The sequence below is a fragment of the Condylostylus longicornis genome, unplaced genomic scaffold, assembly GCF_029603195.1.
Source record: "Condylostylus longicornis isolate FDR11 unplaced genomic scaffold, ASM2960319v2 ptg000177l, whole genome shotgun sequence".
Classification (NCBI taxonomy): domain Eukaryota; kingdom Metazoa; phylum Arthropoda; class Insecta; order Diptera; family Dolichopodidae; genus Condylostylus; species Condylostylus longicornis.
Window position 1 is genome coordinate 56,761 of NW_026578145.1, and position 27,990 is coordinate 84,750.

At 30.2% G+C, this 27,990-nt stretch overlaps 1 protein-coding gene across 1 annotated transcript; it reads left to right on the top strand.

Annotated features, from left to right (window-relative positions):
* The first annotated feature begins 35 nt into the window (after positions 1-35).
* Positions 36-27,987, top strand: LOC129616304 (uncharacterized). The gene is made up of 2 exons (XM_055531885.1): positions 36-546; positions 25,072-27,987. Exons 1-2 carry the CDS (start codon positions 36-38, stop codon positions 26,931-26,933), a joined length of 2,373 nt encoding a protein of 790 aa, XP_055387860.1. The 3' UTR covers positions 26,934-27,987.
* Positions 27,988-27,990: the final 3 nt, after the last annotated feature.

Below are 27,990 nucleotides of genomic sequence, written 5' to 3' on the forward strand. Positions count from 1 at the left end.
GCTATTTTTCCAATATTTGGAATATTATTATCTTGATGGAGAACGAAACTAAATTAAAAGAAATTGATATTGTTGACACAGGTAGCTTTTTTTTAAAAAAACAGAGCTTACCTCATTTACAAAATAAAAATGTTGAATACACAAGTGGTGAAAAGGTTCACGTGGATTGGGATACCTTGAGCGGAATCAGTACTCCTGGACGCACCTCAAAAATGACCGCCAATATTGATAAAAATGTTGATATTCTACATGTCAATGAAAATAATCTTATTAAACAAGAAATTGTAAAATTTAAAATAAAATTTAACGCTGTTAAAAATAATGTGAAATATAATGAAATTATATCAACCCAAGATAATGATTGCAGAAAAGAAGGAAGTAAAAATAATTTTAATTTTGAAGATCAGAAAAATTTCAGCAACGGAAAGATCGATAATTTATTAAAAAAAGGTGTAAACAAAGATTCAGATTACTTAGAGACATTGAAAAATTTTTCTAAAAAAAATAAAAGGAAAACAGTAAAGTTTGGAAACCATGCAAACATGGGTAAGGTTTTTTATCTTGAAATTTTAAATTAAAATTCATACATATGCATATCAAGAACGTGGACACAGAAACCTGCAAGATGTTTCACAAGTAACATGAGATTTGTGAAAAAAGAGATTTTTTTTTTTTTTTTTTTCAATATTATATTGCAACTAAGTTAATGTAACCTATCTAGCAATTTTATGTTCTGATACGTTGTGGAGGAAGGGGAGTGATACCCAGTGGACAGACCCCTTAATTAATTTAGTTGTTTATTCTGAACTTGATTTATTCAATCAAATCAAACGGCTTCAGTCTTTTTAATCTTCTTTGGTGATTTGGAGTCTGAACTAATCTCCTAACTTCAATATTTGGATGGCGAAGTGTTCTATCTTTGTGTTTAATTGCCTGGATTTTTATTTCTTCTGTTACTAAATTTATTTTTAGATCGCGGTGGATCACATTGTTACGAACGTACCACGGCGCTGCTGTTATATTTCTCAGTACCCTATTTTGTAGTACTTGTATGTGTTGATGATTTGATTTTTTCGTGCAACCCCATAATTGAATACCGTAAGTCCATATGGGTTTGATTATTTGGTTGTATATTAATAATTTGTTTTGCAGGTTCAATTTAGAATACTTTCCAATTAGCCAGTCAAGTTTTCGGATTTTTATTTTCATTTCATCTTTTTTCTTCTTTACATGCTCTTTCCACTTTAGTTTTGCATCCAAAGTCATGCCCAAGTATTTCGCTGTGTTAGCATACGGGATAATGTTTGAGTTTATTTCTATTCTTTGTAGCTCATATTTTTTGTTCGTGAAGTTTATGTGAACTGACTTTGTCTCATTTAATTTGATTCTCCACATCTTCGTCCATTTGCTAATTTTGTCAACTGAAGTTTGGAGGCCGGTTGTCGCTTCATCTATCGTTTTTGCTGTTACTAAAATGGCTGTATCATCTGCGAAAGTACCAACAGTACTTTGCTGATTTGTTGGGACATCTCTGGTGAATAGAACGTATAGAATGGGCCCCAGAACACTGCCCTGCGGAACTCCGGCCCTGATTGGTTTTAGAGCAGAGTATTCTTCTTCACATTTAACACGGAAAGTCCTTCCACACAGGTATGACGATAGAATTTGACAGTGATCTTTCGGTAGCATTTTGTTTAGTTTATATAATAGTCCTTTATGCCAGACTTTGTCAAATGCCTGGGCCACATCAAGAAATAGTGCCGCACAAATTTGGTTGTTTTCCAGCGCCTTCTCAATAATATCAGTAATACGATGTACTTGATCTATGGTCGAATGGTTTGTTCTGAATCCAAATTGGTGGTCCGGTATCAGTTTCCGATTATGAATAATTGGGGTTAATCTGTTCAGAAATATTTTTTCAAAAACTTTAGACATAACCGGTAGTAACGATATTGGTCTGTAGGAAGATTTATCATTTGGGGGTTTCCCTGGTTTTAATATCATAATAACTTCAGCAGATTTCCATTGCATCGGTATGTATTTATTATTTAATATGGCGTTTATTATGTGAAGAAGTTTTTTAACAGCTATCTCTGGTAATTCCTTCAATATTTCCCCTGTGATTAAGTCGTACCCAGGCGCTTTTTTAGTTTTCAGGTTTTTTATTTCTTGTTTAAGTTCTTTTAGCTTAACTTTAGTTACAGGTAAGCGATCAAAGTTTGGTTGTTGTGGTGCAAATTCTTCCGCAGTTTGTCGTGGGAGAGGAGTAAATGTGTTCTCCAGATGTTTTGCAAAAACTTCAGCTTTGTCTTTGCTCTGCCTTATCCAACTGTCGTTAGCTTTGATTGGTGGTACTTGCTGTGTGGGTCTATCTAAACTTTTAGCTACCTTCCAAAGGGAATAATCATTTTCTTTGCCTGCGGACAACCCAGTTAGAAAGTGTTCTATAGTTTTGTTTTTATTTTCCTTTAGTGCCTTTTTCAATTTGTTGCTTGCGTTATTTAGTATTGTTTTATCAGAGGGAGCTCTGGTTACCTGCCATCTCTTACGAAGTCTTCTTTTTTCTGCAACTAATTGCCTTATTTCAGCTGGATATGTAACTGAACTTTGATTTCTTGCGTTTTTATTTTGCTGTGGAGTACTTTGCCAAGCCGCTTCTTGTATATTTTGGACAAAGTTATCTAATTCTTCTTCGATATCGTAAGCACTTTTTAATGGAACTTTTAAAATAATTTTTTCTTCCAGGCATTTCCGAAACATTTGCCAGTCAGTTTTGTGATTTACCAGCGCTATCCTATTGTCTTTATTTATTATTGTTTTGCTAACAGTTAGAATAATAGCAGTATGATCAGAGTGGAGATCTGGACATTCCACAATTTTAGTAAATTTATCTGCTAGCCCTCTTAGAATAAAGAAATCTAGTAGATCGGGAATTCTATTAGTGTCAGTTGGCCAATATGTTGGTTTCGCTGTTGAGATAAATTTACAATTTAAGTCATTAGATGATTCATACAGTGCTCTCCCTTTTGTCGTTGTTAATCTTGACCCCCAATGTACATGTTTTGCGTTGAAATCTCCTCCAATGATAAAGAAAAGGCCAAGGCTTTCTAAGAGACTAAGATAATCATTCTTTTTAAGATTATGTTTAGGCTGGCTGTAGAATGCCGATATGTTAAATTGTATGCTTTTAAGGGAGTGAACTTTAATTGTTGTTACTTGCATAGTTTCCAGTTCTATTTTGCTTTCTTCATTGTGTTTTAGATTTTCTTTAATAAATATTGCAGAACCCCCTTCAGCTTTGCCATTTGGGTGACAAGCGTGGTAAAAGCTGTAACCTCTTATTTTGATATAGGAATCACTAACTAAGTGAGATTCCGAAATTAAACAAACGTCAATATCATCATTTCGTAATACTAATTCTAATTCATTTAAGTGCTGCAGAATCCCATTGGCATTCCATGTTAAAATTCTTAGGTCTGGCATTATTTTGTTCTAGCTTTAATCTGGTTTAACTTATTTTCTAGCTGAGTTATTTTATCATTAATTCTTTTGTCCGCAAGATTGTGCTCGTCAAGTTTTTGTAATATTAGTAATAATGTTTTTTCAATAGAGTTATTGTTGTCTTGGTTTGGCTTACCCCTTAATATCTGCGCATACGAGCTACTAGTAATATTGTTACAATTTAGTGGCGTGTTAAGGTTGGGAGTTGCATTGTCAATTTGAACTTGGGTAGGTTTTCTACTTGGATTTTTTGTTTTTAGCTTTTGCTTACGTCTTTTTTGAAATTCTTTAGCTACCTCACAACCCCGGTAGTTTGCAGGATGTCTTCCATTACAGTTGGCACATAGTGGGGCAGAGTCTTTGCTTTTGCTGCAATTCGCCGTTAAGTGTTCTTCAGCACATTTAACACATTTAGGTGTTTTTTTGCAGTACGCTTGGGTGTGAAAAAAGAGATACTTCAAAATTTTCTATTAGCAAACAGAAATGTGTCTATTGCGAAAAAAAAAATCAAAAAGTTTCGAAATGTTTTTTTTATATTTGATTTTCACTATCAGTAAGTCTCTGGTTAGTATAATAAGTGTTTAGTGATATGTATATACATATGTACATATGTATATAAAGAAAATAAGACTTGATTTTCTAAATTATGAAAGTATTAGATTTATAATGAGACTTTGATTGTAATATTTGGAGTGGCTTCCAATGTTCCATTTGGTTTAATATTTCATTACAGATTACTTTTTTACATTTAAAGTAATCGGTCAGCACTTTTATTCAAGAGCTATTTTTTCGTTTCGTATACATGCATATAAGTATTGCTTTTGCACAATTTTAATCGAAGTACATATGTACATATTTAAATAATTGAGATTATCTATAAATATATACATACATGACTTCATAATATTCAAAGAAACAAATATTATTGCTACAATGGCAGCGTTATTTGCATGTCTCCAAACTATTTTAATAGTGTAAAATTATAAAAATTACAGTTTGAAAAAAACATTATAATGTAAACCTAGGTACTTTATAAGTCCTTATCCTTACCTTAAATACTGCAGCGATAGTACAATGGAAGTTTTTGTTCAATGTATTTTAGAATTTTTACATATACTTAAGTTTTACGAATGGAATGAGAAGTAGTGCAGCCGATTTTGGAGAGTTAAAATTTTTAGATGTTCCATCATACAAATAAAAAATTTGCATTTGTAACAAAGATTTGCATTTGTAACAAAAAAATTTTCTTGTTAAAAAAGCTTATAATTACTTTGGGACAATAAAGAAAATAGGGAAAAAAATTTATGAAAATTAAAAAAAAAATTGATTTAAAATATTTAATTTTAATTATATATATTATTAAAAAAAATAATTGTATAAGAAAAATTGTACTAAAGATAACATAAATTATTTAAAGTGAAAAAGATATAATAAGGTAAGATAGTTAATTATATTGCAGATCATACAAACCAAATCATATTACATGAAAGTAAAAAGAAAGGTACAAAATGCAAAATCATTGACCAGAAAAATGTATAAATTTCGTTAAACTTTGACGAACATTTTCTTTTCTTATATCTAGCGTCAATATAAATATAACAATGTTTTTTTACCGACCGTATTGTGTAAACAATAGGTAGGTTATGTGATGGCAACAAATTTTGCATATCGAGTTTTCGGTGGGAACGTACTTCTCCATAGTAGGGAAGTGTAAATAAACTATTTTTAGCAACCTGTCGGTCTGTTGGTCTGTCGGTCTGTCCGTCTGTCGGTCTGTCGGTCTGTCGGTCTGTGTGTGCACGCGTGTATCTCAAGTTCGGCTGAACCGATTTTGATAAAATTTTATATGTAAGTTTGTTTCCACCATGGCACGGATCGATCAACTTTTGATATATATCAGGCCTCGGGAACTGCACTTTTTAGCGGGCCTGTTTTACATTTTTGAACATTTTGAAGAAAACATTCAACCGATTTACTTGAAATTTTATATATAAGGTCAGCTCGACCGTCCGCAAAAAGTCGTATGTTTTGGAAGAAATCAGGCATCGGAAACTGGACGTTTACTACGGGCCAAATATACATTTTTGTGCATATAAAGAGAAATAATCAACCGATTTCATTGAAATTTAATATATGAACTTCTCGTATTAAAACAATGAACATGTAAATTTTTTGGAAAAATCAGGGCCCGAAAACGGATTTGCGGGCCGATTTTACATTTTTCACCATTTTGAAGAAAGTATTCAACCGATTTACTTGACATTTCATATATAAGCTTTGCTCGAACATACGCAAAAATTCCTAACTTTTGGAAGAAATCAGGCATCAGCAACTGGGCGTTTACTACGGGCCAAATATACATTTTTGCGTATATAAAGGGATATAATTGACCGATTTCATTGAAATTTAATATATAAATTCTTCGTATTGAAACAATGAACATACAAATTTTTTGGAAAGATCAGGGCTCGAAAACTAATCTGCGTGCCGATTTTACATTTTTCACCATATGTACGGAACGAATTGGTGGAATTTCTTGAAATTTGATATATTAATTCTGGTTGTTACCGAAACTAACTGGCGAGCATTTCAGGGAATTCGGGTAGCACAAAGCGAAACTCTACTAAGAGCCAAATTTACATTTTTCTAAGTATGTTAACTATAAGCTTACTAATGTCCTAAAAATTGGAAAGAAGTATTTAACAGACATTTTTATAATATTCTGTAACACTTTATACACAATGCAGTCGGTTACGTGCTGACCACATCAGATTTTTAAATGTGAAAATATTTATCACTTCCATATATTTATTTGCGTTTATTAAGAAATAATAAAAAATTTTATTAACTGTAACGCACAATGAATATTTTTCTTTTAATTTTATATTATGGCCACACTTTTTTAATTTCAAAAGTAAACAAATAGGTTTGTAGGTTTGTAATTTTAAACTTACGTGTATTTTTTTATTTACTGCACTTTTGTATTGCACTTTTGTATTGAAAATTATTTTTTTATTCAAAAAACAATATTTTAAAAAAATGCCGTGAGATATTTGTCGAAAAAAAAGTATTTTCTTTCAAATTTTGACAAATTGTTTAACAAAACGAAAAAAATCTGGTGTAGTCAGCACATAACCGACCGCATTGTGTATTGTCTAGTTAAGTGAAAATGTTACAGAATATTATAAAAATGTCTGTTAAAGACTTCTTTCCAATTTTTAGGACATTAGTAAGCTTATAGTTAACATACCTAGAAAAAGGTAAATTTGGCTCTTAGTAGAGTTTCGCTTTGTGCTATCCAAATTCCCTGAAATGCTCGCCAATTAGTTTCGATAACAACCAGAACTCAAATATCAAATTTCGAGAAATTCCATCAATTCGTTCCGTAGATATGGTGAAAAATGTAAAATCGGCCCGCAGATCAGTTTTCGAGTCCTGATCTTTCTAAAAAAATTTATATGTTCATTGTTTTAGTACGAGGAATTCATATATTAAATTTCAATGAAATCTGTCGATTGTTTCTCTATATACGCAAAAATGTATATTTGGCCCGTAGTAAACGTCCAGTTGCTGAGGCCTGATTACTTCCAAAAGGAGGCTTCGCAGACGGTCGAGCTGAGCTTATACATGAAATTTCAAGTAAATCGGTTGAATCTTTTCTTCAAAATGGTCAAAGATGTAAAACAGGCCCGCTAAAAAATGCAGTTCCCGAGGTCTGATATATCCAAAAAGTTGATCAATTCGTGCCATGGTGGAAATAAACTTACATATAAAATTTCATCAAAATCGGTTCAGCAGAACTTGAGATATACGCGTGCACACACAGACCGACAAACCGACAGACCGACGGACCGACAGGTTGCTAAAAATAGTTTACTTACACTTCCCTACTATGGAGAAGTGCATTCCCACCGAAAACTCGATATGCAAAATTTGTTGCCATCACATAACCTACCTATTATATACACAATACGGTCGGTAATAAAATGTAAATTAGTATTAGCAAGTACCAAATTTTAAATATTCCCTATATATCATGGATGTCAAGACTTTTGAAACTATGGGCCAATTTCCAATATTCTGTATGACAAAAGGGCCGCAAAATAAAACAAATAATTCAATTTTTAAGGTGTATAAACGTTTAAGGTGTATAAACGTAATCTATTGCAAAAAAAAATGGAACTTAGTCCCTTTCCACACAAATTTTAATAGTGATAAATTTTTCTTTTGGCCAAATAATTTTTCATACTACAGCCACCAAATATTTTTTTTGGCCAACAAAATCAAAACAGTTTAAACCATAATAATATTTTTGACATCCATGCTATATATGTACCAAATATACAAGTACCAAATTTTAAATATTCCTTATATATGTAAATGCATAAACGCTTTTTTGGCTACTTACGTTTACGAGTAAAACATAAAAAAAACTTTACCAAACATAAAAAAAAACTTTTGAGTGTTTACTTTATTTCACAGGCGTTAATATGATTCATGCACGCATTATATTTCTTTCCTGATTTTATTCATTTTGCAGAAAATGTATGAAAAAACAATAATATTAAGATTAAATTATATAGAAATGAATGTTATCACCTCTGCGTTTTGTAACAGGCTTTTATAGCTTAAATAAATACAACAAGAAAAATAAAAAAGTTCTGCAATAAATCTGTGTGAAATTCAATTTTATAATGCGATATACAAACCTAAAATGTTGGGAGAATTCAGAAAAATTTTCTTTTCATTTTCTTTTTCTATTTTATTCTTTCGAAGATGAAGAATATAAGCGAAACTACACGATGCACCATCGGACTTGGCTTGTATAATATATAGATTTTCAGAAACACAAACCCAAAACTTAAATAATATCTGGAAATATAAAGATTTCACATATTTTTAGGATGAGTTGGAATAGGCTTAGATAAAATTCAGCTTTTTTCAAAGACGTCAGATGTTTTGTGGCATCTGAATGTTAATGATTCATTTGTTATTGTTTTCAATATTATGTTTTCAGTAAGCTTTAAAAATTATAGACGAACAAATAAGGTACGTATGTACTTAAAATTTCATTTTTATTGTTCGAAAGAAATATACATACATACATATATTTGAATGAAATTATTATTTTGCTTTTGCCTAAACCTTTTCTTTATTTGAAAAATTACATTCATAAAAACATATGTACATATATTTGAATTAAATATTATTTTGTTTTTGCTTATTAATTTATTTATTATTATTTTATTTTTGCCTGTATTATTTTGTGTTCATCCACATTTTTAAAAAAATAGGTATACATTGATAATTATGTATGTTTGTACTTCTTAAAAAAAATTAGTTAAGAAGCTTTAAAAAAAATGTACATATTTAAGTACGTACTTTATATGTACTTAAAATTTTTGCGAATTTTTCCAGACTAATATAACAATATTTTTTTGGAAATTTTTCTTAAACTTTTATAATAATATCTGTTATATATCAAAAAAAAAATCTGATATGGTCAGCACACAACCGACCGCAATGTGTATTGCATACTTCTTTATATTGCTCCTCGCCCAACTACCATTTGCTTTTGTCAGTGGCAGAGCGTGCTTAATCGGTGTCTCCATTTGCTCTTTAGCGCCTTCCATAAAGAATTGTTCGTTTCCTTCGTAGCTAACAAGTTCTTTATATAATTTTCATATTTTGCCGATTTAAATTTTTGGATTTTTCTTTTAAGCCCCTAAGAAAGTCTGTTTAAAACAGTTTTACCATTAGGGCGACGTGAACGTTGCAATTTCTTTTTGAACGTTGCTACATCTGGCTCTTCTCTTTTCACCTATTAAATCAGTTATTCCTTTAGGATAGTTATTTGCTGTCGGCTTGTACTTTTTGACATTTTTGTATTATTCTTTTAACTCAAGATCTAATTGTTCTCTTGATTGTATATTAATATTTACGTCAATATTGTTTATTATTTCGTATTTAAAGCTTGTCCAATCGTAGCTCGTTATTTATCGAAGTGGGTTTATACAATTTTCTAGTTATTTTTTCACTTACTTTTAATTTGACGGCGGAGTGATTTGAATTAAAATCATAATTATCTTCAAGGCTTAGAAAGTTTTCTGATATTTTTTTAGTTATAAAAAGGTCAAAACATCAGGGATCTTGTCAGTGTCAGTAGCTCAAAAAGTAGGAATGCAAGTGAGGTGATAGCAACAACCTAATTCTTGATTAGGTTTTCTTAGTTCTTTTCCTCTAGTTGATTCTAGAACCCCAATCTGTATGCTTGGCATTATAGTCACCTCCTATTAGATATCTGTGTCCATGTTTGTGCAGGAGATCTTTAAAAATATTTTTCTTAATGCTGCAATTTGGTGGACAGTATACAGCACCAACACTAAAGTCTTGTTTATTAGATTTAATTTTTATCGAAATAAGCTGAATTTTATCTGTTTTCATCTTAATTCTTCATTATGTTCTATACTTTCTTTTATTAGTATTGCACTATTTCCTCTGGGTTATTGCTGCGATGTACCGCTTTATAGCAATCACAACCTTTTACATGTCAAATTATTTTCAACCTATTTTAATAAATTATATTATTTTATATGTCAAATTAGCCCCCGACAGCAAACAAATACTGTTGTTTCTCGTTTGGAGAAAAATCGCTAATTCTTATTTCTTAGCATTCCAAGTTACTATACGTATTTCATTTACGTACATCTTTTCTTAATTTCTTTGGTGTACTCGTATACACCTCAGTGTATCTATTTTTTATTTTTAATAATATTTTAGAAATCTCGTCAATTCTAATTAACATACTATGTTTAATTAACATACTATATTAATCAGGTTCCTTATTATTATTCTTATATCCTATTTTGCTTTAAAAAGCCCTTTCCCTTTAACACCTTGTTAGGTGTCGTTATTCTGGCTATTTTTGGAGCTCTTTGTTCATTAAATTTAACTTGATTTTGTTTGGTCTTATTCTTTTTTTATCTTCTTTTTTGCAATTCTTTTGCAACCAAACAACTTCGATAGCTAGCAGGGTGTGCCTCAATGCAGTACGCACATTTGGGCTGAAAATTATCCTTCTTGTTGCACTCTGCTGTCATATGATTACCAGCACATTTTACACATCCTGTCTTTGGCAAAACTTTTGTGTGTCCAAATCTCTGGCATCTTTTGAATTGCGGAACGAACTTACTGCTTCTAAGGGGTTAAATTTTTACTCTCATGTGCTGTAAGTATTCTATCTTATAGATTTTGGTTATCTCTTTCGAATGAACGATCGACATAAAGAGGGGAAGTTTTACTGAAATATATTTTTCATTTTCTTTTTTCCTTTTGATTTTATTTATAACATCTAGACATTTTAAGCCTTTGCTAATAGCTAATTTTTTATATCCTCGGCCTTACACGATCTATGGAGATTTTCAGCCATAATTTTAACTGGCCTTGTCAGTTTATTCTCATAGATGTGCCACTCCAGTCTAGCGTTATTTATAGCTTTTGTTAGCAATCTGTATTCATTTTCATTCTCCACATTTATTTTTAATTGGTCATTATTCATCATGTTGATCCTAACGTTTATATTTCTTTTTCTTAATATCTTAACTATGTGGGAGTAATATTTAATGTTGCTCAATATAACCGGAGGAGGCTTGTGCTTTTTTGGATTATCAGCTTTCATTTTAGAGCTGGTTTCATTATTTTTTAACTGCCGTCTTTATTTATTTGAGAAGACCTTTCCATTTTTCTCTTTTTCGCATTATTCTGTTTTAGAATCCAGTCAGTTTCTCTAGCCAGTTCTTTCTCACATATACAATAACTTCCGCATCTTTGTTCTTCTTTTCTGTTAATGATGATTTTATTTGTTTTTTTAAATTTACATTCTCTGCTTGTTTTTTGCAGATCTTACAAAGACTCTCTAACTCGGTTATTCTCGAGTATCCAATTTACTCTCTTGTATAAGATGCTTGCTCATATTATCCACTTTCACGTTCTTGTCTTCTGCAGACTTATTGAGCTTTTTAGCTGAGTTATCATCCTTAACTCTGTCATTTTTGTCGGCAATCACCAATGGGGCTGATCGAATGACGCCCGACCTCCTTCTATCTACTATGCAATAAGTGGTCTAATGATCTACCATGCAATAAGTGGTCTCCATCAGAATCCATGAGACAAGCCTCCAAAGAATGTGGATTTTCCAGCATTACTGAGTTACCACCTAGGGTATACTATCCTTTTGCTTTGTTCATTGCATCTGTTTTGTTTTATTTCGGAGTTTTCTTCTCCTAGTTTTTGAGAATAACTCCCTTGTGCAAGGCAGCACATATAATTTCTGCCGTCCTTCAGGGATCAGTAGCAGACCAGAGAGCCGCTCATTGTGAGTCCGTCGCGTCTGGTTTTCTATTGGATTTTGGTGGACTCTTACCACAAGCATACCTTATTGCGGATATTTTGTGACCCAATCCGCTGGCACTCTTGTAAAAAATAAGAAAATTAAAATTTTCTATATTACATATAGATGAAGGTCATTAGTTACATTTTTTGAATAATAGCAAAATACATAGAAGGTTGAAGTGTGAAAATTACTTGACCTATAATTAGTTTGTTTTTTTTTTATCTTAAATTTCCCTCGTAGACACGATATTCCTGAAACTTTTAAAAATATTTTGTAAAAAAATAAAGGAAATGTATTTCATTTTGGAAAAGAAAAAGTACATATTATATAATATACGTAACGCTATGTAATAAAGATCAGAAAATTTGTTTTTGTTTGAAAAATATTTTGTTTCAGTTTATTTTTTAAGGTTTTGATCTTAGTTTTTCGCCTGATAGACATGTTATTTCTAAAATTTTTCCAACATCATGTTATATCAAAATGAAGGTCAGAATATAAAAGCTCTTCTTCCTGTAAAAAAACGATAGGTTAATAACGTAGAATTATGAGTAAATGACGGTTAAATGGAAATTTAGTAAAAAATTTTTCAGGAGTACTGACTTTGCACTGGGATATCTCTGAAATTAAAAAAGTTTTTCCAACCACTGGTATACCGTTAAAAGGAGGATTTCATTAACTTTAAAATGAGTATACAAAGCCGGATTTACCTGTCATGTTTGACGCTCCACAACTCGAGAACAAGGGTCCAAAAAGGAAAATGTCATTAGGTGTATTTTGTTCGTCTGAATGCATTCTATCAACCTGCTACAGGAATACCATTAAGTCTTGGACACCATGTATATATTAATTTTTGGAAGTGTGAGTTATAACATGAAATCTACACTATTTTAAGAAAATTGATAAAGTTAATAGAATCTAAATTAGTTATATTATTCTTTTCGCGATCTGCCGCAAAATGTATTCGAAAGCAAAACATGAGTGTAGATTAAAAAAGTGTTATTTTATTGTATTAAACTTTTACCTATAGGATATTTAAAAAAAAACAACTGGTTGATATTGATTTTGAAGGGTAAAGCTTTTCTATTTTTATTTTAACTGAAATTTATTTATTTAGGCTGAAAACTTAAGAATATTATCATCAAATATTAGATTTAATAGACAAGATACTATACACAACATAGCTTATAGAAACTATATTGAATTAGAAAATGAATTTAAAATTAATGAATTAGATAAATTTAAAGCAGTAGTCAGGGACTTTTATTTAAACCAAATTTAAAATACATACTTTTTTTCGCATTAAAATCAAATTAGCTTTAATATTTTTTCTTATATCATTTTTGTTATATTAGTTTTTTACTTTTTCTTTTCTTTTATTGGATGAATATGTTAAGAAATTAGATTGATCATTATTTTGCATTGGAATAATTTAGATATTTTTAAGTTAATTATTTACAAATTTTGTTATTGTATATTATATATACCTATGAATTTTATATACTCTATACGAGCGATTGGGCTCTCATGAGATAAAGAATAAATAAATAAAAAATAAAACAAAAAAATATGAAGAAAAGAGCAATAAAATGATCATAAAAAAGTTCATCTAAAAATTCGTATTTTTCAGGGTTCAAACCTGAAACCTTTTGCATAGAAATCGAATCCCATAAACATTGCCCTGTATACGTTATTATTAGTATTTCCTAATTATACATTCACGCGTTTACTTCATATGTATTATAGAGCCCAAATACATCTTCTAATACGATTCTAATTAGTGTCGAATTATTTTATGCGTATACAGCAATTGCTCGCTTAAAGTGTTTATTTTCAACGATAATTTACAATTTTAAGCGACATAACTTAAAGCGAAGTTCATACCGAAGTTTTATAACAGAAAAACTAACTCTTTAAATTAGGGTTATTTCTAAAAAAATTTAGTTGAAGAATATTAGATTTAACAAAAGCTAATTATGTTAATATGTTAATTATATACTTTTTTCTAATTATTTTTAGAAGCTTTTGTAATTGTAAGTTTTATGTTATTATTTCCTAAGGAAAAAAAAAACATTTATATGTATACTCGTATGTTTTCACATGAAGTAAAATACAAATTCGTCATGTTAATTTTTCTAATATATATACGAGTACTTAGCGCCTTTGCTGTTGTAGAATTGTAAATTGGTAAAACCAAGGTAACAGTGCACCGTGACCACGCATAAGAATCTATTGTGCCAACCCCCTCTCTCTTTTATGTCCCTACGGAAAGGCTCTGGTCCAAGGAGAGTTGCATTAGTCCTCTTCCTTACCAGCGCATCAGTTGCACCATTTCCTCCAAACCCACATGGCACCCAGCACAAAGTGATCTGGTTACGCCCTCCCTATTCATTGAGTTTCTGAAGACAGCTCTAGGTTACCATCAACTAGAGGTAGAGAACTAAGGAATGCCGTTCGGGAAATTGGATGTTTCTATCATTCTACTGGTAGTCCCACTTATTGGACTACTGATGCTAACAAAGTCCCGGATTTTATTGACTTTTTATACCCTGCATACTTAGACATGTCCGTCTGTCCGTCCGTCCGTCCGTCCGATCGCACGATAACTCAAAAACGAATAATGCAATCGACACCAAACTTTCACAAGTTTTTTCTTTTGACGAGCCAAGGACGAGCCCTATTGTTATTGGACTAATTCGGACAACGGGTTCGGGTAGCTGCCATACAACTCAAAGAGTTTATTTTAAATATTTCAAAAATTAAAAAAGCGATAAATATAAAATTTTGTATACATGTGTCCAATTATATTCTACACATGCTCTAGAAATTATAATGGGGTAGCTGCACCGGTTCGGGTGGCTGCCATACAACTCCAACAGCAAATTTTTTATATTCGGCAAAATAATAAAGTCAGATTCATGAAACTTGGCAGTCATGTGTCCAATTATAGGTCAAATATACTTCTGAAGTTTTAGAGGAATTGCTTTACAGGTTCGGGTACCTGCCATACAACTCCAGAAGCTAATTTTAAATATTTGGGAAAATAAAAAAGTCAGATTCATGAAACTTGGCAGTTGGATGTCCGATTATAGATCAGATATATTTTTGAAGTTTTAGAGGAATTGCTTGACAGGTTCGGGTACCTGCCATACAACTCCAGAAGCTAATTTTAAATATTTGGAAAAATAATAAAATCAGATTCATGAAACTTGGCAGTTTTGTGTCGAGTTATAGGTCAGATATATTTCTGAAGTTTTGGTGGAATTGCTTGACAGGTTCGAGTAGCTTCCATACAAGTCTAAAAGCTTATTTTAAAAATTTGGAAAAATAATAAAGTCAGATTCATGAGACTTGGCAGTCGTGTGTCCAATTATAGGTCAGACATATTTGTAAAGTTTTAATGGGATTGCTTGACAGGTTCGAGTAGCTCCCATGCAAGTCTTAAAGCTTATTCTTAATATTTGGAAAAATAATAAAGTCAGATCCATGAAACTTGGCAGTTGTGTGTCCGATTATAGATCAGATATATTTGTGAAGTTTTGATGGAATTGTTTGACAGGTTCAGGTAACAATATAAGTAAATCAAGTAACAATATAAGTAAATGGGCAAATATATGGAAAATAAGGCTTAATGAAAATAAATCTGTGCATGTGTATTTCACAAATAAAACCCATCACAAATACAAAACCTAATACATAGGTATGACTTTGACGTATGGCTTGCAGCTATGGGATTGTGCCAAGCAAACAAACATCAAACAAATACAAACTTTCCAGAACAAGGTCCTTCGTAAAAAAGTGAGTGCTCTCTGGTATGTGCGAATTATATATCCAACTAACCAAATACTTGCAGAAATCATAGAGTCAAATTCAAAGATTTCTGTTGATTTTGAAAATTAATATTCTCATAAAAATTTTATTCTCATGGAAAATTAAAATTCAAAATTTTAATTTTTGTTTTTTTATTATATTTTTTTTTCTCATTTTACTCTAAATTTCACACGGTTTTGACCAAATAAGTAAAGTAATTGTTTTTTCATAATTTTCATGAATCTCAAATTTCAATGATAAAAACTTAACAAATATATTTTTTTTTATAAATTTTCGTTTTTAACGAATATGTTACGTTATTACAATCATTTAACAATTTATGATTTACAGCATTTTTTATTAAAATTGTTCCTTCATCTATTTCTATTACTTTTAATTTTGTTTCAATTGTTTTTGAACAATTTGCATAAGATTTTACAAATAAATTTGTTATACAATTTGATGTTATTTTTAACTTATTTTTATGCCTTTCCTGTGTTACCCAGCATTTGCACGTACAAGTTACTTGCAAGAAAGTTGCAATACATACAAAAATTTTACTAACACATTGAAATATTTCTACTTGCTTGTTTACTTGCAGTTCAACTTGCAAGAAAATTTTGCTGCCAGTAACTTGAGCAAGTAATTTGACATATTGAGAAATTCACAAAAAAAAATTTGTTGTTTTGATTTTTTTTTTTAATTTAAAATTTTTGAATTTTGTTTTGAAAAAATTAAACTTTGCAAACTTATGGTTTCTAAAATTTATAAACAATTATATATATTGCTAGTTGTTTTCTTCTCAAAGACATTTTCAAAAATCAACTTGCTAAACGCCTACGTCATAATAGCAAGTAATTTGACATTTCGAAAAACTAATTGACAATTAATATTATACAAACTTGCTTGCAAGTAACTTGTATGTGTAAATGCTGGGTTAGATAATATGTTACGTTTCCGAATAATATTATATCTGAATTTACAATTTCTATTTCTTCAAATTGCAAATTTGGTACCGCAACAATTTTATACTTGATAGCTTTTTCTTCGCTCATAATTGGCAATTGTAAGACAAAAATTAGTTTATTATTTGTTATTGGTTACGGGCAATGAAATTTTAATTTCTTGAATTTTAAAAATATATATTGTAGAAATCAACTTCTTCAGAAGTTAAAATTGATCTACTCATAATTTGGTGTTTAGCAAATATTACGTTTTCCAGAATTCTTCATTTAAGAGGTTAATATTAGTTAATATTTGAAAGTATTGTAATTGTTTAGTTATGTTTCGATTTGCTACAATGATATCTTTTAAAATTTTATTTATATTAAAAGGTTTTTATTAATAGTTTCCTGAAAAGTTTTAATATTATTTTGAATATTGTTATTTATTTTTATTTGATTATTTATTAGGTTATGAGTGTTAAAGTCTAGAGTTTTTAAATGTTCTTCCAGTTCAAGTCCGTCGTTTTCGTCCATTGTGCCGAAAATCCATTTCAGAAATGAGCCCCCAAAGTTTATTAGTGATCCCTTATATCTAAAGGGAATCAACGTCTTAAAAGTATGTTTTACTTTAATAATTTTGTCCTTTAAAATTTTAAAAGTTGAATCATTTTCTGATAAGAAAAAGGTGGCGTTAGTGCTAAATTCTATCAGATTTATTGTATCGTTAATGTCGTCCAAATTTACAATATGAAGGATTTTAACGTAACTTTCTATTATGGGAACTTGATCTTGTTGGATTAAAGTGTAACCAGATTCGGTTTTCAGTTTTTCCACCGAAATTATTGCTTCAGTACTGTTTAAAAATAGTATAAATATAAAAATTTGTAATATTATTCTTTTAAGAGTTGTTGTTACTGATTGCGTATCATTCAATTTATTTATAATGTTTTCCTTTTTTCTATCTAATCTTTGTTTTATTTCCCGAAAATTTGAAACTCTACCATTAACAAAATCTATTGGTTTAGTTTCAGTAACAGAGTGAAGAGTATTGTTATAGGCTTCAACGGCTTTTAATATTTTACTTTCAGTATCTAGATTTGAGTCGGTTATTGTTAATATTCGTATATGTTCTGTAATGGTTCCGTGAGCCCTTTCTATGTCTGAATTCCCTGTATGGCTTCTAGGGGATGTGAAATGGACTTCAATATTTTCTAGTCTACAGAAATCTTTAATATTTAAACTGTCAAATTCGTTATCAAATATATATTTTTTTGGTTGGCCAAATATGGAATTTCTTACTCTTAAAGCTTGAACTATTGTTACACTATTTCTGTCATTTAACTTGGTAATTGAAAGATGTTTTGAAAATTTGTCGATTGTGGTAAGAAACACCTCTTTTTTTAAATAAAATGTATCGCCATGAATTATCTGATTTGGCTCAGATGGTGTTTCAGAAATATTAAAGTTATATTTAATAGGTTTCCTATCATATTTAGCTAAATTGCAGATGCTACAGTTGTTAACATATTTATATACATATATAATTTTTTAATTTTGGATAATAATACTTGTTTTTAATATCGTTAAAATTCTCTAAAATACTGCGATGGTTAGTTTCTTCGTGGATTTCTTTTATAATTTTGATCAGATCGTCTTCATTTGAATTTTTTGAGCCAATATAGAGCATTTGACAAACTTAATTTTTCTATCATTACTAAATAATTCGATCAATTTCCTTTGCAGAATATTGAATTTACTATCTTCTAATTCCGAATAAACTGCAGCTATACCATTTTTTATAAATCGCCTTAAAAAATCATTTAAATAATTTTCATTGTTTAAGTCTTCTTCAGAGATAAAAATTTTCCTATATTTATTGTATTTTATAATCAGTTCACCAGGTTTCTTTGCTACAAGATGAATCTGATTTAAATATTAATTACGATGTTTTCTACAATAAGAATGTGGTCGCCCAAATTTTCGACGCCACTATGAATTGTAGCTACATCGGTTTGACTTATTGATCTACTGTCTGATTCTAACACGTTAATTTCATTTTTTTCTACATTTATTCTACTCAAGAAATCGCAACTTTATTATCTTTGCCCTTGACGTATTCTATGTCGAAATTAAATTCATTAAGTTTAATGCTCCACCTTTGTAGTTTTGAGTTAGGTTCCTTTAATGAACTCAACCATACCAAAGGTCTGTGACCCGTTTTTATCGGAAATCTGACACCATAAAGGTAGGGTCCAAAATATTTTGTAGACCATATAATTGCTAACAGTTCTTTTTCTATAGTACTGCAGTGTGTTTCATGGTTATTTAATGTTCTACTGGCAAATGAAATCGGATGGCCGTTTTGCGATAAACAGCTCCAATCGCGAAGTCACTTGCATCGGTAGTCAAGGTAAATTTGTAATTAAAATTTGGATATCTTAAAATAGGATCACTTGTAATAATTTCCTTCAATTTTTCAAAATCGGCAATATATTTTGGGTTACTTATATCTTTTCAAACAGTAAGTTAAAGGTTGCGCAATTTTTGCGTAATCCTTTATAAATTTCCGGTAACACATACCCGGTTATCCCAAGAAAGCTTTTAATAGATTTTCGAGAGTTTGGAAGTTTAAGTTTTTTTATAATATAAATTTTTTTTGGATTGGGTCTTATTCCTTTGTAAGGAGATGTCCCAAACATTCCGATTCTTTAGAGAAATTTGTCTAACTGAATTTTTAAATTAAATTCTCTAAGTTTTTCAAAAATTTTTATTATAGCATTTTAATGCTCTTGAAGTGACGTACTGAAAATTAGTATATCATCAAGATATACAACGCAGTTATTATTAATGAAGTCGCGTGAAACGTAATTGATCATCCTCTGGAATGTTGCCGTAGCATTCTTTAAACCGAATGGCATCCTGACAAACTCATAATGTCCTTGAGGAGTCGAAAAGGCTGTTTTTTGCTGATCTTTTTCGTCTACAAGGATTTGGTGAAATCCTTTAGCGAGATCAAGTGTTGTGAAGTATTGTGCTTTTCCCAATTTATCGAAAAGTGATTCTGTATTTGGAATCGGAAATTTGTCTTCTACAGTATATTCATTTATTTCACGACGATTCTCCATTTTTGCTGTCCCGATTGATCTAGTTTTTTAGGGACCACCCAAATTGGAGAATTATAGGGAGAGCTACTATGTTTAATTATCCCCTGTGATAGCATTTCCTTAACCTGATTTTCGACTTCCAGTTCATGAATTTTAGGAAATCTATAAGTTTTCGAGTAAACAGGTCGACTACCGGTTGGTTGTTATGATTTGATGTTTTATGCAATTGATGTTGATTAAATTTTGGCCTTCTTGGTAAAATAGGTCGCTATTTTCATAAACAATTTTCTTCAACATTTTATGTTCTTCATTAGTGAGATGGTCAGTTTTGATATAATCAAGAATGTTGTTATTTTTAAAGGCTAAAGAATATAGTTGGTCAACAACTTCATAAGGACAAGAAAATTTAAATTTTGTTATTTTTCCCATAATTTCAATAAAGTTCTGTTTTAAATCGATTTTTGCACCAATATTTCTTAGAACCTTTTGATCTAAAATTGCATCAAAATTCTTATTTTTTAAATTAATTACCTTCCAAAATATTTGAGCTTTATGATTAAATTCGATAAGAACAACAGTTATTAATGTATAATAAATTTTGCTCTTTCCAAATAAAGTGTTTAGTTCTACAGGCTCCCTTAATTTTGTCTTTGTAATTTCGGGGAATAGTGAATCGTTAATAATAGAAGTTGTACAGTCTGTGTCAATCAAACAATTAAATTTTTTATTACCAATAGTAAATTCTACTATTGGTAGAGTGTTGTCCGAGGCTGTAAATGAAAATTTTCTTCAGATGGGGAATTTTGTGATACTAAATTAACATCAACATCCATCGGTTCTGGCGGTATTATTTTTATTATTATTAAAATTTATTTTTCTGTTAAATCTGTTTTGCCCGGAGTTATTATAATTATTATTAAAATTTCTATTAAGGTTAGAAACGTTGCGATTACCGCTATTGTTGTTATTATTATTATTATATCTGTTATTATTGAAATAGTTATTGCCCTGACTATTGTTACGGTTATAAAAATTATGGTTGTTATTTATTATTATTATATCCTGCACTTCGTGAAGGGTATATTAACTTTGGTATGGAGTTTGTAACTACTTGAAGGAGTCATCTGCGGTATGGACATATATATATATTCTTGCTCAGCGTAAAATTCTGCGTCGATTTAGACATGTCCGTCCGTCCGTCCGTCCGTCCGTCCGTCTGTCCCTCCGTCCGTCCGTCCGATCGCACGATAACTCAAAAACGAATAATGCAATCGACACCAAACTTTCACAAGTTTTTTCTTTTGTGCCAAGGACGAACCCTATTGTTATTGGACTAAGTCGGACAACGGGTTCGGGTAGCTGCCATACAACTCCAAGAGTTTATTTTAAATATTTCAAAAACTAATAAAGCTATAAATATAAAATTTTGTATACATGTGTCCAATTATATTCTACACATGCTCTAAAAATTATAATGGGATAGCTGCACCGGTTCGGGTGGCTGCCATACAACTCCAATAGCAAATTTTTTATATTCGGCAAAATAATAAAGTCAGATTCATGAAACTTGGCAGTTGTGTGTCCGATTATAGATCAGATATATTTGTGAAGTTTTAGTAGAATTGCTTGACAGGTTCGGGTGCCTGCCATACAACTCCAGAAGCTAATTTTAAATATTTGGAAAAATAATAAAGTCAGATTCATGAAACTTGGCATTCATGTGTCCAATTATGGCTCAAATATATTTCTGAAGTTTTGGTGGAATTGCTCGACAGGTTCGAGTAGCTCTCATACAAGTCTAAAAGCTTATTTTAAATATTTGGAAAAATAATAAAGTCAAATTCATGAGACATGGCTGTTGTTGTCGAGTTATAGGTCAGATATATTTCTGAAGTTTTAGTGGAATTGCTTGACAGGTTCGGGGACTTGCCAAACAACTCCAAAAGCTTATTTTAAATATTTGGAAAAATAATAAAGTCAGATTCATGAAACTTGGCAGTTGTTCTCGAGTTATAGGTCAGATATATTTCTGAAGTTTTGGTGGAATTGCTTGACAGGTTCGAGTAGCTCCCATACAAGTCTAAAAGCTTATTTTAAAAATTTGGAAAAATAATAAAGTCAGATTCATGAGACTTCGCAATCGTGTGTCCAATTATAGGTCAGACATATTTCTAAAGTTTTGGTGCGATTGCTTGACAGGTTCGAGTAGCTACCATGCAAGTCTAAAAGCTTATTCTTAATATTTGGAAAAATAATAAAGTCAGATTCATGAAACTTGGCAGTTGTGTGTCCGATTATAGATCAGATATATTTGTGAAGTTTTGATGGAATTGCTTGTCAGGTTCAGGTACTTGCCATAAAACTCCAAAAGCTTATTTTACATATTTGGAAAAATAATAAAGTCAGATTCATGAAACTTGGAAGTTGTGTGTCCGATTATAGATCAGATATATTTGTGAAGTTTTAGTGGAATTGCTTGACAGGTTCGGATACTTGCCATACAACTCCAAAAGCTTATTTTACATATTTGGAAAAATAATAAAGTCAGATACCTGAAACTTGGCAGTTGTGTGTCCGATTATAGATCAGATATATTTGTGAAGTTTTGATGGAATTGCTTGGCAGGTTCAGGTACTTACCATACAACTCCAAAAGCTAATTTTAAATATTTGGAAAAATTATAAGGTCAGATTCATGAAACTTGGCAGTCGGATGTCCAATTATAGGTCAGACATGTCTGAGAAGTTTCTATAGAATGATTTCAGAGCTTCGAGTAATCGCTACACAATAACGAAAGGTGCAGGATATAATTCAATCGGTTTATACCGACTGAAACGTTTTTACTTGTTTTTTTTTTTCTTTTTGTGTTCTTTCTTTTTCTAAACAAAAGTTTGATATGGCTTTTAAAGTTTTATTAACCACTTACTTTTGTTTATTTTATTATATATTGAAAACTAAAAGCTTTTTTTTGTTGTTCTTTAATCGCTACAAGTTTTTAAAAAAACACTAAAGTCACTACAACTGTTTTTAGTTATAATAGTTGCAAGACATTAGCTGGCGATCCTACCGTTGCTGCGCCAGTTTAATTTTGTTCGTTAACAGGAATTGTTTATTTTATGTTTATTATTGATATTATTATTTTCCGTAATAATTTTAATAAAACACAATATTTATTTTATTTAACTTTTAATTTCAGTAATATGTAATAAAAAAAAGAAAGAAATTTAACACAAAAAGTATTCTTTATTTTAATTTCTTAAAATAGATCTTTATTTTCTTATGGCTAGTCTTAAATAAATATTATATAATTTCATTCAATAATTGTACAATTGAAATTGATAATGTAAAATTTGCAAACAGGAATAGAGAATTCAAACAAAATATTGTAATACCAAACTATTTTCAAATGAAAAATATGACAAATAGAATTAAATTAGAAACTTTAAATTTAGAACAAATAAAAAATAATGAAGAAATTAAGGAGCTACATTACAAAAGAAAAATTAACGATCATTTTACTTATACCAATTTAATTCTTGTTGTAATTATAATAATAATTTTATATGTCTTAATATGTTTTCAAATTAAAATAAGTAAAGGAAAGATATTCCAAATTAATACAAAAAAGATTGATACTGAAAAAATTGTACAGGAGTACAAAAATCTTAACGAGGGGGGAGTTATATATCCAACTAACCAAACACTTGCAGAAATTATAGAGTCAAATTCAAAGATTTCTGTTGATTCTGAAAATTAATATTATTCTCATAAAAATTTTATTCTCATGAAAATTTAAAATTCAAAATTTTAATTTTTGTTTTTTTATTATATTTTTTTTTTCTCATTTTACTCTAAAATTATTTCACACGGTTTTGACCAAATAAGTAAAGTAATAGTTTTTTCATAATTTTCATAAATCTCAAATTTCAAGTCTAATTTCGACAGCACTTAAAAACAACCAGACGATATTAGAACCTTTTTTGTTTTTTTCCTTTTCTTATGAAATATTGTGAAACTATCAGAATAGGAATTATTTTTATAAAAGTAAATTTTTTAGTTTAAGACTAGCCATAAGAAAATAAAGATATATGTTAAGAAATTGAAATAAGGAATATTTTTTGTGTTAAATTTCTTTCTTTTTTTTTATTACATATTATTGAAATTAAAAGTTAAATAAAATAAATATTGTGTTTTATTAAAATTATTACGGAAAATAATAATATCAATAATAAACATAAAATAAACAATTCCGGTTAACGAACAAAATTAAACTTGCGCAATAGAGATATTCATAGTAGTATTATAGATAGTTTTGATGACAGGTTGAGTCCGTCTATCTTTGGCTTTCGATGATTTTTACCACTTGTATTTAAAAATAGATAGGAGATAGAGTTTCACACTTGCTACTCATTTGCTTATTAGATCTTGCTCAACTCTTCACCCGCGGATCTTTAGGTTCAAGGTCTTCCTGTACTCGCCAAGGTCTTGTTCTACTCTTCACCCGCGCTCATGGTACGAACGCGGAGATAACTTGGAGGATGCGATTGTTATCTCCCAGCTTCACAGTTAATTCTGGGTCATTCCAACCACTCAATGTTAGTGCCTGTTTTACCAGCCATCTTGCAGTGTCTTCGTGTGTACAATCCACGAGAATCATCTCCGGTTTGAAGTGAATTCCCTCAAACTGGATGACCTCGTTCCAGCCCTTGGTTAACTTGTCGAAGCTAGTTTTCTTCAACATGGATAGCTCATGCTGTGTCATCGTTACGAAAGAGTAGTTCCTCGCCAAAACAGCGTGCTTTACGACCTTGACGGTCGCATCATAGCTGAGACTAAGAGTAGCACCCGGAGCGGGATGTGCGATATTCTGTCTCGCTTCATTTGAGCAGTCTTTTTTTTCGCATCCGCCTCCTGGAGTCTCAAAAATTCTCGTTCTCTTTTCCATCCAGACATCCTGGTTTCCTCAACAGCGGCAAGTGGGGTTGTTTCTTCCCTCTCCTTTTTAATACTGTTAATACTACTTTTTAATTCTGTTTAATTTACAATTTATATTAGAATAAATATATAAACAAATAAATAAAAAAAAGTCTAAGCTTTAAAATTTTGAAGAGATAATTTCAATATCCTTCAATACAAGTTGTTTCCTTTTCAGCAACAATGCAACTTTAGATTAAACTATAATTCTATTAGTTGCTAAAATTGATACTTTCTTAAATTTAATAATATTCAGTTAAAAATAAAGAAAAGTATTCCTGATATGCATATGCATGTATCTGTATCATTTTAAAATTTTAAATATATTGCAATTTTAATTTCTCTATAGAATCGCTGCTGCCGACTCTACCTATTGCTTCGCCTGATCTTTTCGAAAATTTAATAAATGTTGACGATTTCCAGAATGAAAAACAACAGAAACAAGGAGAAGAAGAAAGTGAACTATGCCCTGAAGTTACTAAAAATGAAAATGAAATACTTAACAGTATAAAACACTTTCTTAATAACACCAAGGCAATCAACCTCGAAATTAAATTTCAGAGTCAACTAGAAAATTTGATAGTTTTGAACAGGAATAAAATACTGAATTTTTGTCACAACAAAAACTCTTGCAAACATAAAGTTCGTGGTCTCGTTTCATTCGAAGACATTACAAAGATAAGTTGGCCGCAAACGTTGTCCCTCAAATATTATGGGGTTAATTATAATTTATCAACTAGAACAGAGGAAATAGAGTACTTATACCTTTCAATTATTGATCGTTTTGTAAAATCTGAAACAAGAAGTTCATTTAAATCATCTCCAAATAATAAAATAAAGAAACATTTTGGAGCAGTACCCCAGTCACCAAGAAGTCGTTTAAGTCATTTAGCTAAAAGACGAGCAACGTTTTCTTCCGAAAATTTGTTGGTGGCTTCTCAAAAAACTAAAAATGCAATTAGAAAAAAGCAAATTGCTATGACTTCTATAAAATCGCAACCAGTTTTAAAGAATAAGGTAATTACGCCTAGAAAAAAAATTGTGATAAACAACAATAATACAAACTATTGTACACCATCGTCTATTAAAAGGTCAAAAGACTCTACAGATTGCGATAATATTTTCTCAAAAACAACGTCAAATCAAATACTTTTTTCTAGTTCTTTACAAAGTGTTTCTGTATTTACTCAAAAATCAGAATGTATGACTCATCCACACGTAGCATATCGCATTGAAAAATCCAAGCGAGCCTTGTTTTCGCCTGAAAATTTGAAGCAAAAACCATTCGAGAAAAAACACCTTCTAGAAAAAGAACCCTTTTTGAAAAAGAGAAAAATCACACACGCTGAAGCAAATTCTGAAGAATTGTCAGATAATGATTTCGCAAAACCATTGAAATGCAAAAGCCAGAATTATTGCGAAGATTTAGTTCAATTTTCGTCTTCTATCACTCAAGAAAATTCCCTAAAACAGTGTAGCTCAGACACTAATTTTTCGAATCAATTAAGTGACAGTCACAAAAAGAAACTTTTATGGGCTGTGTCAAAAGCTTTGCAAAACCAGAAAATTGGTGTTAGCCACCCTAAATTTAAAAGTTATGTGTCTACCTTAGCAAGAGCGGTTAAACGTTTATTTTTGCAGTTTTATAAAAAAAGAAATAGCACAAGCGAAGTTTTGTTAAAATTATCTAAAAAATATGTTTATAGTGTTATAAATGAAAAAACTGCAGATGAAATTTATTTAATGGAAAAAATTGAATTTGAAAATCGAACACAGGGTATAAAGACGGTATTTTCAGGACATCCGATGCCCCTTTTGGAAAAAGGTGCAATTCCAAATACAAAACAGTCTTCAGCATACTTGACATCAAACGATTTTATCGAACGTATTTATGATTCTACGTTAAATTTGAATAACGATATTGTAAGAAACGACGAAAATAAATCTAATAAGTTTCCAATTTTTATGATTCGTTCCAATTCAGCACTCCAAAGTAGTGCATCAAAAAAACACTTAGATATAATAAAAATTGATAACAATACATATATCGAACGAAAATCGGGGAGGAAATGTTTTACTGGAAAGGACGAAAGTAATATTAGTCCTTGTTTAGAAAAATCTTACAATAGAATTAATTTTAACGATCTCCCAAATACTGCTAAAAGTCGTAATTTTATGAGTGCAAAACGACGCATATCATTCGATGAGTAACTTGGTTGAGATATTCGAAAACTGTGTTTTGATGAAAACGAATCAAAATTGCACATAATTAATGTTTTGTAATAATTGCACATAATTAAGTGATAACAATTTTGTATAAGTTGTTGTAGGACAAATAAGATAATGTTCTTTAGCTTTTCAACCACGTTTCGATTTAATTTTAAATTTTCACCAGAGCTATCAAAATAATAATTTAATATGACAATAATGTTTTTACAATATTTTATACATTTCCTATATGTACACTTGCATTAAGTTATTGAACAAATTTTAATTTTATGTTAACATAATTGATATCACTCTTAATAGCTCTAACTAATGCCATATATATCTACAGGCCATCAAACTCAGAGAGCAAATCAAAAATAAATTCCAAATTTAAGTTGGTAAGTGAAGAAAGTTGGTCAAAATTTTTGGCTCTACTGATTCTACATATTTTTTGAAATTTAAAATTGAAATTTCAAAAAAATCGGTTGGTAAATTCCATCTCAAAAATGCACTTAAAAGAAAAAAAAATTGCAATTTTTAGCGCAGACAACCTGGTCTTCCCAACTGAAGGGTACTGAATTACAGAATAAAATTTTTGAATAAGAAATAGAATTTAAAAAAAAATTGAAGAAAAAAACAAAAACATAATAATTATAATCTAAATGGCTTTTAAAATCATACTAAATAAAATGAGAATTATAAAGAATACTCAAAAACTTCACAAAAAAAAAATAAAAAAATATTTCAATCGGCATACTTCGAAAACATAAAACATTGAAATTTTGAATCGGAAAAAAATACAAAACATAAGAATTGTTTTTGTATTTTTAGATTCAAAATTTCGGAAAATATTATAAACTTGAAGGCCTGATAGATATATATGGCATTAGCTCTAATCATTAAATTTAATAAAATTCATAAAATCATCAACTATTGTATTTTAAAAAATAACATATAAGTAAACAACTAAAATAAATTAACACAAATTGTAAATGAAACAAAACTAGACTTTTACAAAACTTAAACTATGTACGTTATAATAAAAATAAAAATATTACAA